General features: G+C 33.7%; 2 protein-coding genes across 2 annotated transcripts; both read left to right on the plus strand.

Moving 5' to 3' along the window:
• The first annotated feature begins 2554 nt into the window (after positions 1-2554).
• Positions 2555-5104, plus strand: LOC148197724 (putative inactive receptor kinase At2g26730). The gene is made up of 2 exons (XM_088115006.1): positions 2555-3881; positions 4551-5104. The coding sequence occupies exons 1-2, from the start codon at positions 2555-2557 to the stop codon at positions 5102-5104; spliced, it is 1881 nt and encodes a 626-aa protein (XP_087971132.1).
• A 4494-nt stretch (positions 5105-9598) lies between these two features.
• LOC124842903 (RING-H2 finger protein ATL46-like) lies at positions 9599-11780 on the plus strand. Its single transcript, XM_047319503.2, has one exon. It carries the CDS (start codon positions 10232-10234, stop codon positions 11390-11392), a length of 1161 nt encoding a protein of 386 aa, XP_047175459.1. The 5' UTR covers positions 9599-10231; the 3' UTR covers positions 11393-11780.
• Positions 11781-16653: the final 4873 nt, after the last annotated feature.

Consider the following 16653-nt stretch of genomic DNA (forward strand, 5'->3'; position numbering starts at 1 on the left):
CAAATTGAATTGAAGTCCTTAGACCGTTACTCTCATAGAGAGGATGTGTATATAATACAATTCAATCTAATAGACTCTTAAATTTTTCTTTCTTCTTACAAAATTAAGCTTATGATTTTATGAAACTTGAGAGTATTTCTGTTTTCTTTTGAGCTTTTCTTTTTTTCAAAAATATTTTCTTTCATATTCGTGTGCTTATTCTCTTATTTTTTTTCTTTTACATTCTTCAATATATAGGCTTCAAGAAAATGTTCGTTAGATAATATTTTGCTTTAATCTTCGGATCTTTTTAGCCTTGTCGTAGGTAGCATCCGTCGGTTAAGGTCAACCTGTCAAAGCATGTATGCTTTTTTAGTTTTTTTACCAAAAGTAGGTTGTAGGAACTTTATAGCACGACTTTTGATATAGAGAACATTTCGTGAATATCTTTTTTGTCTATAACGTCCACTTCTGATTTGTATATGATTAAGTAGGTGAATACTTGACATAGGTAATCTCCATATAGTATAGTAGATATGCATGCAGACATATTCATTTTTCTTATCACTTTTGTTGTTTTTAAGCGTTGTGCATTTAATGACATTTAATGTATGTTCAGAACAACAAAGTGTTTTTCACGTTTTCTACCGTTTAGATAGGATTTGATCGTTTAAGCTTTTCACTAAGATACCAAGTAGTTGATGAAGACTTCATCGTTGGACAAATCAGATTGTTTGGCACATGGTATCATCTAGACTATGAAAATGCTTCTTTAAGTTGTTTATTTTTTTGCAAAAGCGCATTTAGCAAGGTGTATTTCATTACAAGTTTTTGGATCATTGTTTAAGAATTTTAACATACTTTCCGAAAACATCTTTTGAGACTTTTATCTATCAAGACATGTTGAGAGTTTGTTTTATCATCTCTTCACAATGTAAAACACTATAGTTGCAAATCAAAATAAATTGTGGTTAGATTTCTCTTTATATCTCCACTTAATCTGACGAGTTTTGTTCAATATCATGAAAGACACAGATTTCTTAGTGCCAATAGCTTTTCATTGGCAAAGATTGTTTACAATTACAAGAACATCGTCAAAACCTAGTGCCTACTTCAATTGGAATAGTTAGTTTTGGATTGTATTCAGTGTTCTAGTTACAATTTCGTTATCAACCTTCCTGTTGTGAAAGTTGCGGACAAATGCGACTTCAAATGTGGTCAAAAATCTTAAACCAACCAAATTTAAAATCACAAAATTTCCGGCAAAATTATGGTGTAAGAATTCCTTACAGAATCTTAAATAAAATGTCTAAATGAGCTAAGATCCCAAGGTATACCGTTCATCGAAATATATTTACTGTTATTTCTATTCTTGAACAGAGCCAACAACTTAATTTAATGAGAAGTGTTTTTGCATGTGCCTACTTCTAGTCTTATATGATAAGATACAAACAAAAGTTCTATTACATAAAATAAAAAAGATAGATATAAGTTTATATATATATATATATATATATATATATATATATATATATATATATATATATATATACATATATATATATATATATATATATAATATTTTCATTGGTAAAAGACTTTTTAAAGTGGTATCAAAAATAAATTAATAAGAGTTTGACCTAAAGCAGCAAACAATTTGTGTATTGACCCTCTACGTTAATGTGGTTTATCTATATCTTAAGTACAAATCTTGAAATTTATATATGTCATTTTTTAAAATTAAATGACTAAATTGAATCAAATAAAAATTATAGATCTAATTGAATTTTTTTTTATGAAAATTAGAATACCAATAAAGAATTTTAGCCATATTTATGAAAATTATAAAGGTTCTCATAATTCTTTTTGACAAAATTACAAATCTTCTAATATCCGTATACATATAAAGAGGAGAAATGAGAAGATTACACATCTATATTCATTTAACATTATAAAAATAAAATAATATAAAAAGTAAATTTTTGTACTTTTTAAAAATAGAACAAGTAAAAAATAAGGAAAAGTTATCAACAATCATAGAAAGTGAATTTTAGTATTTTTTAAAAATAGAAAAAATGAAAAATAAAGAAAGATAATATCATGAAAAAAAAAATTTTGGTAATAATATCACTTCTAGTACTTGTCTTACAAGAGACTTGAGTTGTGGTTTCACTGCTTCCTTTTTCTGATTACTTGATGATAGATTTTGGTACACACATACAAAAGAAACAACCGGAGGTGTTGTGAATATTGTTGTTATCATAGTATACAATGCCGTATGAATGAAATTAAGAAGGTAACGACAACACTAGTTGCAACTATTCATCATGCCGGCCAATATTTGTAAAAGAAATTGAGAAAGCTGCAATCAGTATTAAAATATTTGTTAAGGTATGATAAACTAATCATGCCAACTACAAACAAACGGTCATCGAAGTATCAGCCACACGGACCAGTTCCATTTCTTTTGTACTGAAATTACAAACTCTATTTTATTCATAAACCATTTCATTTTTACTCCACCCTCTTCAGCAACAAAGCTGGTGATCTCGCATAAACTCTTCCATCAACCCAAATGAAAAGACCTTCTACATCGATAGCATTTGCCACATTCCTTTTCCTCCTAAACACGACCAGTTGTGTAGAGTACGAGGTCAAGAGAACACTGATACAATTTCTGGGACAAGTCTCTGGAAAAGATGGCCAACAGAACTCCAGTTTGGTATGGAAACAAGACTCTGATCCCTGCAAGGGCACCTGGCAAGGTGTACACTGCGATGCTCAAAACATGTCCATAAAGAAGTTGCTACTTGATAACCTCAATTTCTCTGGAACACTTGATCTTGCTATGCTTTGCAACTTGCAGCCCCTGGCTGCATCTCTCACATATCTTAGCCTTGATGGCAACAAAATCAGTGGAGGGATGGCCTCTGAGGTTGGAAATTGCAAACAACTCACTCGCCTGCACCTAAGCGGAAACCAACTTGCTGGAGACCTTCCTAGTTCACTTGCTATGCTGAGCAGTCTGAAGAGATTGGACATTTCAAATAACCAGTTTTCAGGATCTTTACCAGACTTGTATAGAATCTCAGGGCTGAACATGTTCCTCGCACAGAACAATTACCTTGGAGGAACTATACCTGCTTTTGAGTTCTCTAATTTTGACCAATTCAATGTCTCCTTCAACAATTTCCGTGGCCATATTCCAAACGTGCATGGCTATTTCTCTGCCGACAGCTTTCTTGGTAATCCTGAACTATGTGGAGATCCACTGCCAAAGAATTGCTCTGATAAGCCTATGCCTTTGAGTGAGGCTCAGACATCAGAAAAATCAAAGGGTGCTTCCAAGGAGCAGATTCTTATGTACTCAGGGTATGCTGCATTGGGTGTCATCATTGTCCTTTTCGTAGTCTTAAAGCTGTGTAGAAGAAAGAAGGGAGAGAATAAAGTTGAAGCATTGAATAATAGGGTAGGGGCCAGTGGAGGTGGTGATGTTGAAAAGCCGAGAAATGTTTCAAGTGAATACAAAAATGAGGTAAGCAGATCTGAGTTTTCAGTCCCTTCTGAAAGTGGGATGGTTTCACAATCACTGGTGGTTCTTTCGAGCCAAGCGGCAATGGAACTGAGATTGGAGGACTTGTTGGGAGCACCTGCAGAACTTATTGGAAGAGGAAAAAATGGAAGTCTTTATAAGGTGATGCTTGACAATGGGATGATGGTAGTTGTGAAAAGGATCAAGGATTGGACTATTTCAAGCCACGATTTCAAACAAAGAATGCGAATACTTAGCCAAGCAAAGCACCCTCGTGTCCTTTCACCACTTGCTTTCTATTCTTCTAAACAAGACAAGCTTTTGGTGTATGAATATCACCAGAATGGCAGTTTATTCAAGCTCCTACATGGTAAATATCACATCTTTCTTTTACTTTTGCATATTTTTTAGTTACACTTCCTTTGATGAACAAGAAATGTGACATACAAATTTATACACTTCATAGTGTTGTCAAAACGGCCAGTCCGACCATCATGGATTGATGGGTTAAACAGATTCACTCACTGGCTCACTTAATTATAAATTCTTTTCTAAAATCTAAAAAAATACTATTTTTTAATTCAAATTTAAATAATTTCACTCTAAAATAATATTAAATTCCAAAGATAATTCAAAATAAAAAATTAACAAGTATAATCTAAAAATAAACTCAAAAAGTGAATAAATAAGTTTATAATATTGATAGTTTCTGTGTTTATAAGATTAAAGTCTTGAATAGATAAATTTATATTATTTTACTCTTTTGTAACATCGTTTTCTTTATTTTCATTTACAATACAATAAAATAGATATTAATTAATAATATTGAAACACAAAACAATAAATAATTAAATTAAACTAGGTGAGTTAGTAAACCCGGTTTATCATAGATTCAATCCAAGTAAGCTGAGTCGTAAGTGAATCGAATTAAAAATGGATTCGTATAAAAAAATATTTTTTTTAAATTCAATCCCACTCAAAATCCTAACTAACATACCCACACTAATTCATATACTAAAATATAGCATGTGCTATTCAGGTACTACAAAAGCCTTAGACTGGACCAGCAGACTTGGGATTGCAGCAACAATTGCTGAGGCATTAGCTTTCCTGCACCAAGAGATAGGCCATCATGGTATTGCTCATGGAAATCTGAAATCCTCCAACATTTTGCTAAACAAGAATATGGAACCATGCATAAGTGAATGTGGCATTATGGATATGGATGATCAAAGAGGTTCAGCTTTTGGCAGTAGTAGTACTGATGGTGGTGCATCAGATATGTTAAAGGGAGATGTTTATGGGTTTGGTGTGATTGTTCTTGAACTGCTTACTGGTAAGTTAGTGAAGGGAAATGGGATTGACTTAACCGATTGGGTTCAGTCAGTGGTGAGGGAAGAATGGACAGGTGAAGTCTTTGACAAGTCTCTGTTATCAGAGTATGCAAGCGAAGAGAGAATGGTGAATTTGCTTCAAGTGGCTATAAGATGTGTCAATCCTTCACCACAGGTAAGGCCAACCATGAACCAAGTTGCTCTCATGATTAACACTATCAAAGAGGAAGACGAAAAATCATTGATCTATGAAGTCTGATTTAGACTATCAAATATTTCGATAACCCTTAATACTTGTAAGCCATACTTATAAGATGAAAAAATAAAATTAGGTCCTCTGTAAATTCATTCAAATTAACTACAATAAGTTGAAATTTGTCCATCTTCAACAATGGATCGTATCATGCCGTTGAACTTTAATTAAATATTTAGTCTATATACTTCAACGTAACAATTCCTCAAAATCTCTGCCCTTTAGTATTTATATTGACAATCTTTTTTATTCTTCTACTTATCAAAACTTTGTATTTTGATTCTTTTACCTTCAAGTTTTGTGTTTTAGTCCTCGTAATAATATTTTTTTATGTTTTAACATTTACTGTTAAAGTTTTGATAAGTAGCAAACAACAACTAATACAAAAAAAAATGAAGAATTTGGACAAATGTAATAGAAAAATATTATTCGTATATAATGGATAATACAGATAATTGTTTTTTATATAATTAATATTAAAACAAAAAACGTGAGCATATAGAAACGAAAGGGTTATCAAAGCTTCCGTTAACTATATATATTCTGTTGGTATGAAGATATACAAGCGAACTAACCGTGTCTTTTACAGAGTATTAGAAAAACTATTCTTCTTTGTATACACACACCACAAAAGATTAGCGCATATTTGTAGTATTAGTCAATAAGACGCTATTATTAAGTAAGGAGGGTTTGCATTATATAGTGAAGAGAGTTTAACATGACCTTAGGATTGGATGTGTGATCTATATTTCAAGAATCCTTCGTAAAAGTCACTAAGGCCAGACTCGTAAAAAACCATTTGTAACTTAGTTTAAATCTTTTAATCTTTAACATAAATTTCTTTGTCTATAAAAATTTCTTTACAATGTTTTTAACATTAGTAGTGTTGTCGGATTAGAACTCACGACTCAACTTGGTCCACCGTAGGTTTTGACAATTTGTTATTTTATGTGTTTAATTTGTATTTTAAAATATGTCTAATTTGTATTTTAAAATATTATATAATTTTATGAGGATGTTACAATGTATATTAATTTTAAAGTAATCAAATTTAAAATTGATATTAAATTGATTTATAAGCATTCAAACTATTATATTTTAAAAATATAAATTTGAATTTAAAGTCTAATTCAATTATTTAGATTTTCATTCTATAAAACTTCAAACTCATGCTTTTACAAAAGAAAAATACGAATATGAATTTAATTTTAATGTAATTATTTATGTTTTTCCAAGATTGAATATATGTAAATATCTTTTAGTAAAGACTCTTCATTTTTTAAACCGTAAGATTTCACGACTTGAATGTAACTTTAGATTGAGAAGAGTCATGTTTCCAATTTCGCACCTTCAAACTAAAATATTCTAAGTTCTCATCTCTTTGAGATCAAGAGTACGTATGTTTGCCAAAAGACACTATGATGTTTAAGTTAACCAAATAATGCCTCAAATAATAGTAAATGTCATAATAATAAGTACCCAAAAAAATGCCCAAATGATTATGCTATTTATAATATAATTTAGGCTTAATAGTACTGATGGTCCCTATTTTTGTCAGGTTTGTTCCAAATGATTCTAGTTTTTTTTCTGTTCAATATTGTCATAAAGAATGTAATTTATGTTCAATTTAGTCCTTTTTGCAGACGACATTTAAATCGTTAACGACCAACTGTCCAGCTATGCAATACCCAAATGAGGTGACATTTAACTGCCCACGTGGAGCTGCCACGTGTCCTAATCGAGGAGGTCATTCGCTGTTGTGATGATGGAAGCGCGCCAGTGGTGGTCACGATTCTTGTTCTCTCTCGTGGCGATGTTGGCTCAATGAAGAAGAAGATGAAGACGTTGTAGCCTTGCCCTTGTGATGGATGCTGGTGGTCTTGCACTAGGTAGATGTGCAATATTAGGATTCTGTGGGTTTCTAATTTGGGAATTTTTGGGCTGATTGTGTTTCGTTGCAGGTTGATGAAAGCACGAGGGAGAAATAGGTTCACAAATATGGTGGTTCTTAGGCGCGATAGGGTTGAGGGTTTCGAACTGCTAAGTTGCGTTAATGGAGAAGGACAAACTCGCGAAGACATCGCGAATCCCAGTAGTGTTGTTTCTGGATTTTTGTGGGTTTTCTGGATTGGATTTGATGTAGGTTTCCGGTGCAGTTAATGATGGTGGAAGTGTGCTTCATGGCGGCTAACGTGAGGTTGATGGTGGAAGGAGAGGATTGGCACAACGGCATGGTGCTGGCGGCGAGGCTATGGTGGCAGCACGAGCTGGGAAGAAGATGATGGTGAAGGCGCGCGATGAAGGTGGTGGCGCGTGGATGTGGTCGCAGCGACATCCTGGTGATGGTCTTTTGGGTTGCGTTTGAAGGTCTTTGGTGATTGCGGTGGCAGCTTGAGAGTTTAGTGTGACGACGCTAGGGTTAGGTGGCTAGAGAGAAATTACGGTTTCAGTTTCTGTTTAGGCCGAGGGTTGAAGAAGATGGTGACGTGACAACTTCTAAATGACATCTCATTTGGGTTTTGCACAGCTGAACAATGGACCGTCAACGATTTAAACGTTGTTTGCAAAAAGGACTAAATTGAACATAAATTACATTCTTTAAGACAATATTGAACAGAAAAAAAAAACTAAAACCATTAAGAACGTTCTTTTTTGTAGTGAACAAACCTGACAAAAATAGGGACCATCAATGCTATTAAGCCGATAATTTATTACATTTACTACTCTTATTTGGATGACTTAAGCTTGGATCCCGTTATCTATTTACTTTATCTAAATAAGTTGTTTTATCATATTTTACTAAGTTCTATAATAATTAGTATGTCATTAACTCTAATAACCCGATAAGTGATCAGTTAGATCGCTAAACATGTTTAAGTTCAATTATTTAAAATATAATCATTTGTGATTTTGAGTTATACCGTCCTAAGATAAAATCAATATTAATGTAATCGAAAAACACTCGGTAATATGAAATACAATTTGAATTGAATTTTTAAAATGGTAATTCGTGTTGAAGGAATGCATCTTTTTCTTAAGCAATTCGATCATAACCAATAACTATATCACTATAAAATAGATAAAAAGAAATACAATAAATTATACTATCATTACAATTTTTTTTCCATATAAGATATGGTTTTACTTTAAGGAAAAATAATTATCATTAGTTATATTAATATTTTACAATCATAACATAAGAATCTTTTTATATAGAATCACAGCTAAACAACATAAATTTATTTTCGATTTTTATCTGGATAAATATATTTGATGATTTTATTTTACCTTTTAGAAAAAAATCTTCACAATTTACAATTAAATGAACTTTCTATTTAATAATACATTTTAACTATTTATTTTAAAGTTATAATATATATATATATATATATATATATATATATATATGTGTGTGTGTGTGTGTGTGTGTGTTTCGGATATGGGTTAACGTCGTATACTCAAAGCACTCAAGATTGTGTGGATGACTGGATCGACCTTGAAGACTGGACGAACATTACGTAGCTCGCTCTCCCTCCTTCTCCAAGCCGGATGGGGGCGTACCCGTTTTAAAATGACGAAACTGTTATAACAAAAGATGCAAGTAATGCATAAGATGCAGCATGTGCAATTTGGGTAAAAGTCATACCTGAAACCTTTATTTATACTAGTTGTGATGGGTTTATGGACTTTTACCTTTCACTGGCCTGATAACGGCCCAATGACACCTTAACCTGCATTAGGGTGTTAATGAGTTATCACTATTTATAATCTAACCATGCGATTGCTCTAGTGGTTGGTCGGCCGGGATGGTCGGCATGGTCGGCCTGGTGATTGGTCGGCCGAGATGGTCGGCCGGCCTAGATAGAATCGTTCGATACACGGGATCGGGAGGAGCATACAGTACATACGGTCAGCCTGATGGTTGGTCAACTAGGATGGTCGGTCGACTAGTATAAGTGGTTGGCCTGGTGGTTTGTCGGCCAAGATGGTCAGTCGACCTAGATAAAGTTGTAAAGAGAACCATACAGTACAAAATATATATATATATATATATATATATATATATATTCAAATATATATTTTGAGATTATTTTATTTTTTTATTATAATACATTCTTTCTTATAGCAAGACACACGTCCCGTTCCCAGATTTTTAGTTCAATTTAATTATTTAGATATATACTTCTTCTAATATGTCCTTGACCTTTCACATAATTTAGAAACACCTACTTTTCATAATTAATAATTTCTCTTAATTTTAATTAAATTTAAAAATATATGAATGAAATTGACCGATACTTGCCGCTTATTTAAGATTTCATAATTCCCTGTGAAGTTAACCTGTCAACTCATTCTATCAATACAAAATATTCAATAGTCGGCAACAAATGGTGCATACAATACTGCGGCAACTGAAACCCACGCGCGAATTGTGGCGGTGAAATTGAAATTTGAGCATCTGTTTTTGTCATCATTTAACCTCACACTTTGGAAACTATCGCCTCTTTCTCTCTTCGATCACTTTGTTGTTCTAACCCACAAACACGACAAGGACGAGACAGTGTTTGAGCCAAGAGAAAGGTGTTTCACACTTCACTTTACTCTTCTCTCAGCACTCTTTGACTTGAGCAGCTAAAAAAAGTCTGCACCCTAGGGTTCCTTCACCTACCTGAAAGCCTCAAGATAAATCACAGTTTCAATGCCCTTTTCAAACAATGTGCACCTCAGAAAATAGTTGGTGAGTCAAGTTTCAGATATATTGTGCTTCTTATGTTTTTTTTTTCGAAAACAAGACCCAACACATGTTAGTTTTTGTTTACCCGTTGTTGTTGGTCCATCGCTGGTTTTACCTTTCGTTTAAAATGATTACCCAATACGAAACATAAATAATATGTAGTTGGTACTTGGTTGTGCTCACTGCTCAATTCATCGTTGCTTCATTTTTCCACAACCATCTACCACTTCTCTGTGTGCATTTATTTATCTGAGTTGCAAGTGTTCACTTTCTATGTTATGTGTAGTTTGGAAATGTTACTAGGATTATGTTGTGTGTGGATGAGTTTGAGTTTGGGTTAGGCAAGAGCATGCTTTATGGGTCCACGTTTATGACTTTTGGGATTTTAAAGAGAAAGCATGAATGGTAAGTGGTCCTTTGACCATACCCATTTGAAGATGGCTTGGATTCAGCATCAAATCCAACAAAAAGATGGTTACTTGATCTATCCACCACCGGTTTTGCCTCCCCCTTCACCCCCAAGCTGGGGTGCATTTCACAAAGAATCAATGTCTTCGTCATCACCATCATCTCCCTCACCACCCTCACCTTCATCCTCTGGGGCTAGAATTAGTCCTGCTGTGCTTTTCATCATTGTGATTCTGGCTGTTCTATTTTTCATCTCTGGCCTGCTCCACCTGCTTGTTAGATTTCTCATGAAGAACCCTTCTTCCTCAGCATCTTCTCAATCCAATAGGAACCAGGAAAATGCAACCTCTGATGCTCTTCAAAGGCAGCTGCAACAGCTGTTCCATCTTCATGATTCTGGTCTGGACCAGGCTTTTATTGATGGACTTCCTGTTTTCCAATACAAGGAGATAAAGGGGTTGAAGGAGCCATTTGACTGTGCTGTCTGTCTCTGTGAGTTTTCTGAAAAGGATAAACTCAGGTTGCTGCCTATGTGCAGCCATGCCTTTCATATCAGCTGTATAGACACCTGGCTTTTGTCCAACTCCTCATGCCCTCTTTGCAGGGGTACCCTCCTTACTCCTGGCTTTCCCCTTGAAAATCCATTGTTTGATTTTGATGATTTGAGGGATGATAATGGGGAACATGAGTTCACAACTAGGCAGAAAACGATTGAAATTGAAGAAACTGTGGTAGAGAAGGGGGTTTTCCCTGTGAGACTTGGCAAATTCAGAAGGCTTGATGTGGAGGCAGAGGTGGCTGCTGGAGGAGAGACTAGTAGCAATAATTTGGATGCCAGAAGATGTTATTCCATGGGATCTTATCAGTACGTGCTTGGGAATTCAGACCTCAGAATAACCTTGAGCCATGACCGAGAAGGTCGTCATGCACAGTTCTTGAAAGGAAGAGAAAACTTAGAGAGACTTTCAGTTGAGGGGGATATTGAAGGAAAGAAGATTACAAGTGTGTGTAAAGGTGAGAGCTTTTCTGTTTCCAAAATCTGGCAGTGGTCACAGAAGGGAAAATTTTCAGTTTCTTCTGATACCCAGATGAGTATGCCCTCTTCTCTTATCACGGATTTGCCTTGGATGAGAGAAACAAGAAGGACATGAAAGGTATCCGTAGTATACCCCTTCTCCACCTCTTACTTGAATTCATTTGAATCCATTGATTACAGCTTCTGTTTTTCCTCGAAATTTCTTCAAATATTTGGTGTTCTAATCTTGAAGATGTGGTTATTGATGTACTACGATTCTGTGACATGAGATGGAAGAAATTTATGTTTCTATAAAAACAGATTTTAGGAATGAACTGATACAAATGTTACTGATAACATACAAATTGTAACAATGACCCAATCATTGGAAACAGCCAAAATTTCATGAGATTCACAGATGGAAAGAAATTTTATCAAGGGAGAGAAAATATTTGTCAAAACTATGTAGCACGCTTATTTTTACCCCATAAATGCATTGGGTCACTGAACCGTAGTTGTTTCGAGATTGATATATTGATAAATATCAAACATTTGATATATCGTTGGTAGGAATAGCAAACGATTATGATATGTTATTCTTAAATTTGATTCCATTTTTGTTGTGATCTTGTAAGTGATATTTGATGATACGCATTTGCAGTTACAAAAAAAATCAAAAGCCTTAATAATACTGTAGTAGAAACTATTTGATAAAACCCAATTGATTTGTTATTTTCACTCGTTAAAATAGTTTGATTGGAGGAGTCTATTCGTAAAACCTTGTAGAAAAATAGTAGCTAAACTAAACTTTACTTTTCTATCAGTTGAAATTAGTTCATGCAAAGCTTAATTAGTAAACAAGCTTTTACGTAAATTTTAAATTTCTAATTTTTTTTAACTAACGGAAATACTGTCTTCGTTTTAATTATATTGTCTTATTTTATTAACATTCAATTTGATATTATCAAATTACTAGATAGGACGTTATACGATTGATAATCTGCAAGCAGAAACTAAGAACATGTTTACTTGATGGACCATTTTTTTTAACAATTTTTTGACAACAGATGATCTGTCATTGCTTTATTGGTTCGTATATTTGAAACGGACCAATCATACACTATCACATATATTGTTATTAAAAATTGTCAAAAGAAATTACTAAAGATACATTTTCCTTACTTGATTACAATCATCCTAAGTAGATATACTGAAATACAAGTAAATTCAAGAGCGTAAATTCATAACAAAAGATACATAATCTTTTAAAAAGATAAACAAGTCCATAAACAACTAAAAGGAAAAGAAATAAAAGATACATAGTCTTTTAAAAAGATAAACTAGTCCACCACAAATATTCAGAGAAACTAAACTGTTACATTATCATTCTCTTCTCGAGATGGATCAACACTTATATCCGTTTGTTTACATTAAACAGATGAAAAACAATACAAAAACACAAGTATAAGAAAAGAGCAAGCTTGTATATAAAAATAACATGCATATACCAGTTAAATTTATGGAAAATGTTTTTTTAACCATTCATTTTTGCCAACTTTTTTATAACACCAAGTGATGGCATTTGGCATTTGATTAGTTCATTTCAAATAATATTTTCAGAAATAAAATCTTACGCAGAGGGTGTTTTAGAAACAAATTTTGTTTCGCGAGTTTTGAAATATCATTTCAAAAAGGGGTTCATCTTCTTCCTCTCAAAAACTTGATATCTCTCTCTCATTGTTACCCGTTGTTCTCACCAACCACCATGACGTTCATTGAATATGTCTTCTCTGTTGGTTGTCTTCTTCATCTCTCTTTCGTCTCATTTTGTTTTCGCATTTTTGTGTTGTATTCCTCTCGCGATTTGCTTTTGCTTTCTCATCCATTGGGACCTCGAAGGTGACCTCCCCCAACGTTGCTCCACCAGCGTTGTATCATTCCGTCTCTCTATCTCTCTCGCACTCTTATCAACGATTAAAGGTGTCTCCTTTCTCCAAGGTTTGGGCTTTGTTCAACAATCAATCCCTGATAATCGATTACATGGATCCTGTAATCGATTACCAAGACATAACTTGGGCAAAAATGGTCATGGACTTCACATACCTTGGTTCAAAAACTTATATGGGCTTTTTTCTCCACAATTGAGTGGGGAAAATTGTGTTTTGATATACTTGACACCATTAATAATGAGAAACATAAGGCATCCATGCAAAATATGGAAAAAAAAAATCACCCATAGGGACACAAAAATGACCCTAGGAGTCATGTTCTCCCAACTAGGGAGTCACGTGTAACTTTTCGTACAAACCAGCAATCAGCCCCTAGTAATCGATTATGAGGTCCCTGTAATCGATTACTAGGGGAAAATTATTGGTTTGTATGAAAAGTTACATGTGAGTTGCCAACTGAGAGAACTTGACTCCCCAGGGTCATTTTTGTGTCTCTATGGGTGATTTTTTCCATTTTTTTCATGGATGACTCACGTTGCTCATCATTGATGGTGTCAAGTGCATCAAAACACAATTTACCCTACTCAATTATGGACGAAACACATGTTGTTCATCATTGATGGTGTCAAATGTATAAAAAAACAGTTTTCCCACTCAATTGTGGAGGAAAAAGCTCCTATAGGTGTTTGAATCAAGGTAGTTCAATTCCATTACCATTTTTGCCCAACTCATGCCCTGCTATGTCATTTAATGTTGTTACAATGCACAAATTTTAAAAGGCATTTTCAATAAATAATATATCTGTGAACTAGAGGAAAAGATACACGTATAAAATACATGATGTCAACTTTGACCTTTATTGACTATTTTAATCATAAATTTTCCCATAGATCTCCAAATGATGCAATTGTTTTTGTATTAGAAAATAGAGTAAAAAATCTTTCCAATGACTACTAATTTGTTCAAAAAGTTCAACATGACTCTTCAACTGGAAGAACATGACTCTCCAACATGGTTTTACTTGTGTTCTTGTGAGTTTTTCCAATTTTTGAGATGGGTGAGTGAGTTTAATTGTCATGGGTGGTGTTTAGTGCACCAACGAAAACATTAGACTATTGAATTATTGAGAAAAAAATGTCATTTAGGTGCTTTCATGTAAGTTATATGAGGTCCATGAGCATTGCTAGCCATTTTCTACCCTGGCAATCGATTACAAGGGTCTTGTAATCAATTACCAGAGGCTTGGGAGGTATTTGTACAAAAAGTTCAACGTCACTCTCCAGTTGGGAGAACTGACTCCCCAACATGGTTTTGCCTGTGTTCTTTGTAAGTTTTTCCAAATTTTTATATGGGCGAGGGATTTTAATGTTCATGGGTTGTCAAATCAATTAACACTCCATGTTGAGAATATAGGTTGGTTCAATCTATGAATATTAACATTGCAAGAAGATGTTGTGAATTGGAAATGTTTAATTAAATCCATTACAATAATCGTTAAAAGTATTAATGTTAGCATGATGACAACGTAGACATTCCATAATTTTATCAAGTAGACATTCCCATGCTCTTGAGTCAGTCTTCCATTCAAAGCAACAACAAATTTGGTTTTGAAAGAATGTCACACACACAACTGCATGAAAAATAAATCAATAAGAAAATTTTTACAATTGAGGTGGTAGTGCTACCTCGTAAGCTACTAGCCTAATAATTTTGAGAATCTCATTAGGTTTGAGAAATTTTGGTGACAACTTCCTTCAAGCTACTAGCCCTTCTAACTATCGTTGGTGTAACTTGTAGAAACAAATATCTCCTCCGTCGAACTCCAAGGATTTCCTCCTCTAATCTACATAAGACTTTTGTCTACTCTGAGTTGCTCGTAGTTGTTCCTGTATTACTTTTACTTTCTCTATTGTTTGTCGTAACAACTCAAGACCCATAGTTTTTACTTCGCCATCTTGGTACCAACACAAAGGTGTTCTATATCTCCTCCCATATAAGGTTTCATATGGTGCCATACCAATACTAGAATGATAGTTATTGTTGTACATGAATTCTACATTCTCCTAAGGGTATATATAAGCTACCTAACTAGTCTAAAGATCAAAACTAAAACTATACATGAGGTAACTTACATTACAAGTAACTAAAAGGAGAATAAACTTATTTATTCTTCTTTCTTTTAAGTCCAAAATATGGGAAGTCCCACATTGCTTGGACCTTAAAGAAAAGAAGAATACATAAGCTTCTTTACAATCAAAGTAAGAGAAAGAAACTAGAAAGCAAAAATACAAGCCTACGAAAACCTATGTTACTAAAGGCTAAAGTACATGCCATGAAATATATGCTATGTCTTTTTATGCTTCTTGTAACTCTTTTAATCTCTTCATCCTTGTCCTATCTGTGATCACATCATCCCCCCTCCCCAGGGTTGGAGAGGATTCAACCTCAGATCTTGAAAAACCTGTAACAAAGAGAGATTAATGTCTTATTGAGAAAGCATGCCATTATCAAATGACTTTATTTCTTTTGTAATCCAAAGGAACTCCTCTTGGATCAAATGTCAATCTACAGAAAACATCAAACATTTTATGAATGAATTTATGTTTTCCAAATAATGTATATAGACAAGGAATATTAGAAGAAGGTTTCTTTGGAATTGAATTGATTTTCTTAATGAAAACTAGGAATCCTTCTTTAGACAACTTTTATTTTTGTATTGAGTTAAGTGTAAAAAGCAACTCTTCAAGATTTTGAAAACTTGTTGTGTTAAGTTTCTTTTCACAAGGGTTTCTTTTATACTTTTATAGCCCTATGAATCACTACATCCAAATTCTCATCATCATGGAATTCCGTTATATCTTGAATATTGCCATTAAGTCTACTAATAGACCTTTTTATTTTTGTTGTTCATTTTCTTTAATATTAATGTGATGCATAAGCATTTTGAGGTTACGGGCATACTCCTACACACTTCGTCTACCATGATTAAGCCGTTGGATCTTAACCAAGACTTTCCTAAAGTAGTGAGGAAGTACAAAATGCTGAATTATAATGTCCTTAAAAAGTTCTATACAAGGATACAATCCAAGAGACATACTCTTTAAGAGGCAAAAAAATCAAGTGAAAACTACTAGATAATGATATAAAAGGAACCTAGTAAAGCAAGAAAAAATGGCACAAAAAATGGCACAAAAAAATGGCAGCAAACTAAAGTACTTAAAGAGAAAAAATAGCAAGGAACATGAGGAAATCAAAACAAAGGCACCTATGAAAATACTGCAGCAAAATAATACACATAAACAAGAGGCATTTACAAAAACAATTATAGGCATACATGAAGAGAAAGATCCTAAAATGATGATGATAGAGGCTTAAATTAAGATTTCAAACACACACACAAACTGGATGAGTGTCTCATCATAATCAAAATAGTAAGCACAAAACAAAT

The sequence above is a fragment of the Vigna umbellata genome, chromosome 5 (assembly GCF_029865625.1).
Source record: "Vigna umbellata cultivar VRB3 chromosome 5, Vumbellata_1.0, whole genome shotgun sequence".
NCBI lineage: Eukaryota > Viridiplantae > Streptophyta > Magnoliopsida > Fabales > Fabaceae > Vigna > Vigna umbellata.

What these genes read in the sequence shown, in the direction of transcription:
- LOC148197724 (XM_088115006.1), top strand. Translation starts at nt 2,555, where the DNA reads ATGAAAAGACCTTCTACATCGATAGCATTTGCCACATTCCTTTTCCTC. An exon ending in TTTATTCAAGCTCCTACATG is followed by an intron (nt 3,882 to 4,550) that starts GTAAATATCACA and finishes TGTGCTATTCAG; the next exon opens with GTACTACAAAAGCCTTAGAC.
- LOC124842903 (XM_047319503.2), top strand. Translation starts at nt 10,232, where the DNA reads ATGAATGGTAAGTGGTCCTTTGACCATACCCATTTGAAGATGGCTTGG.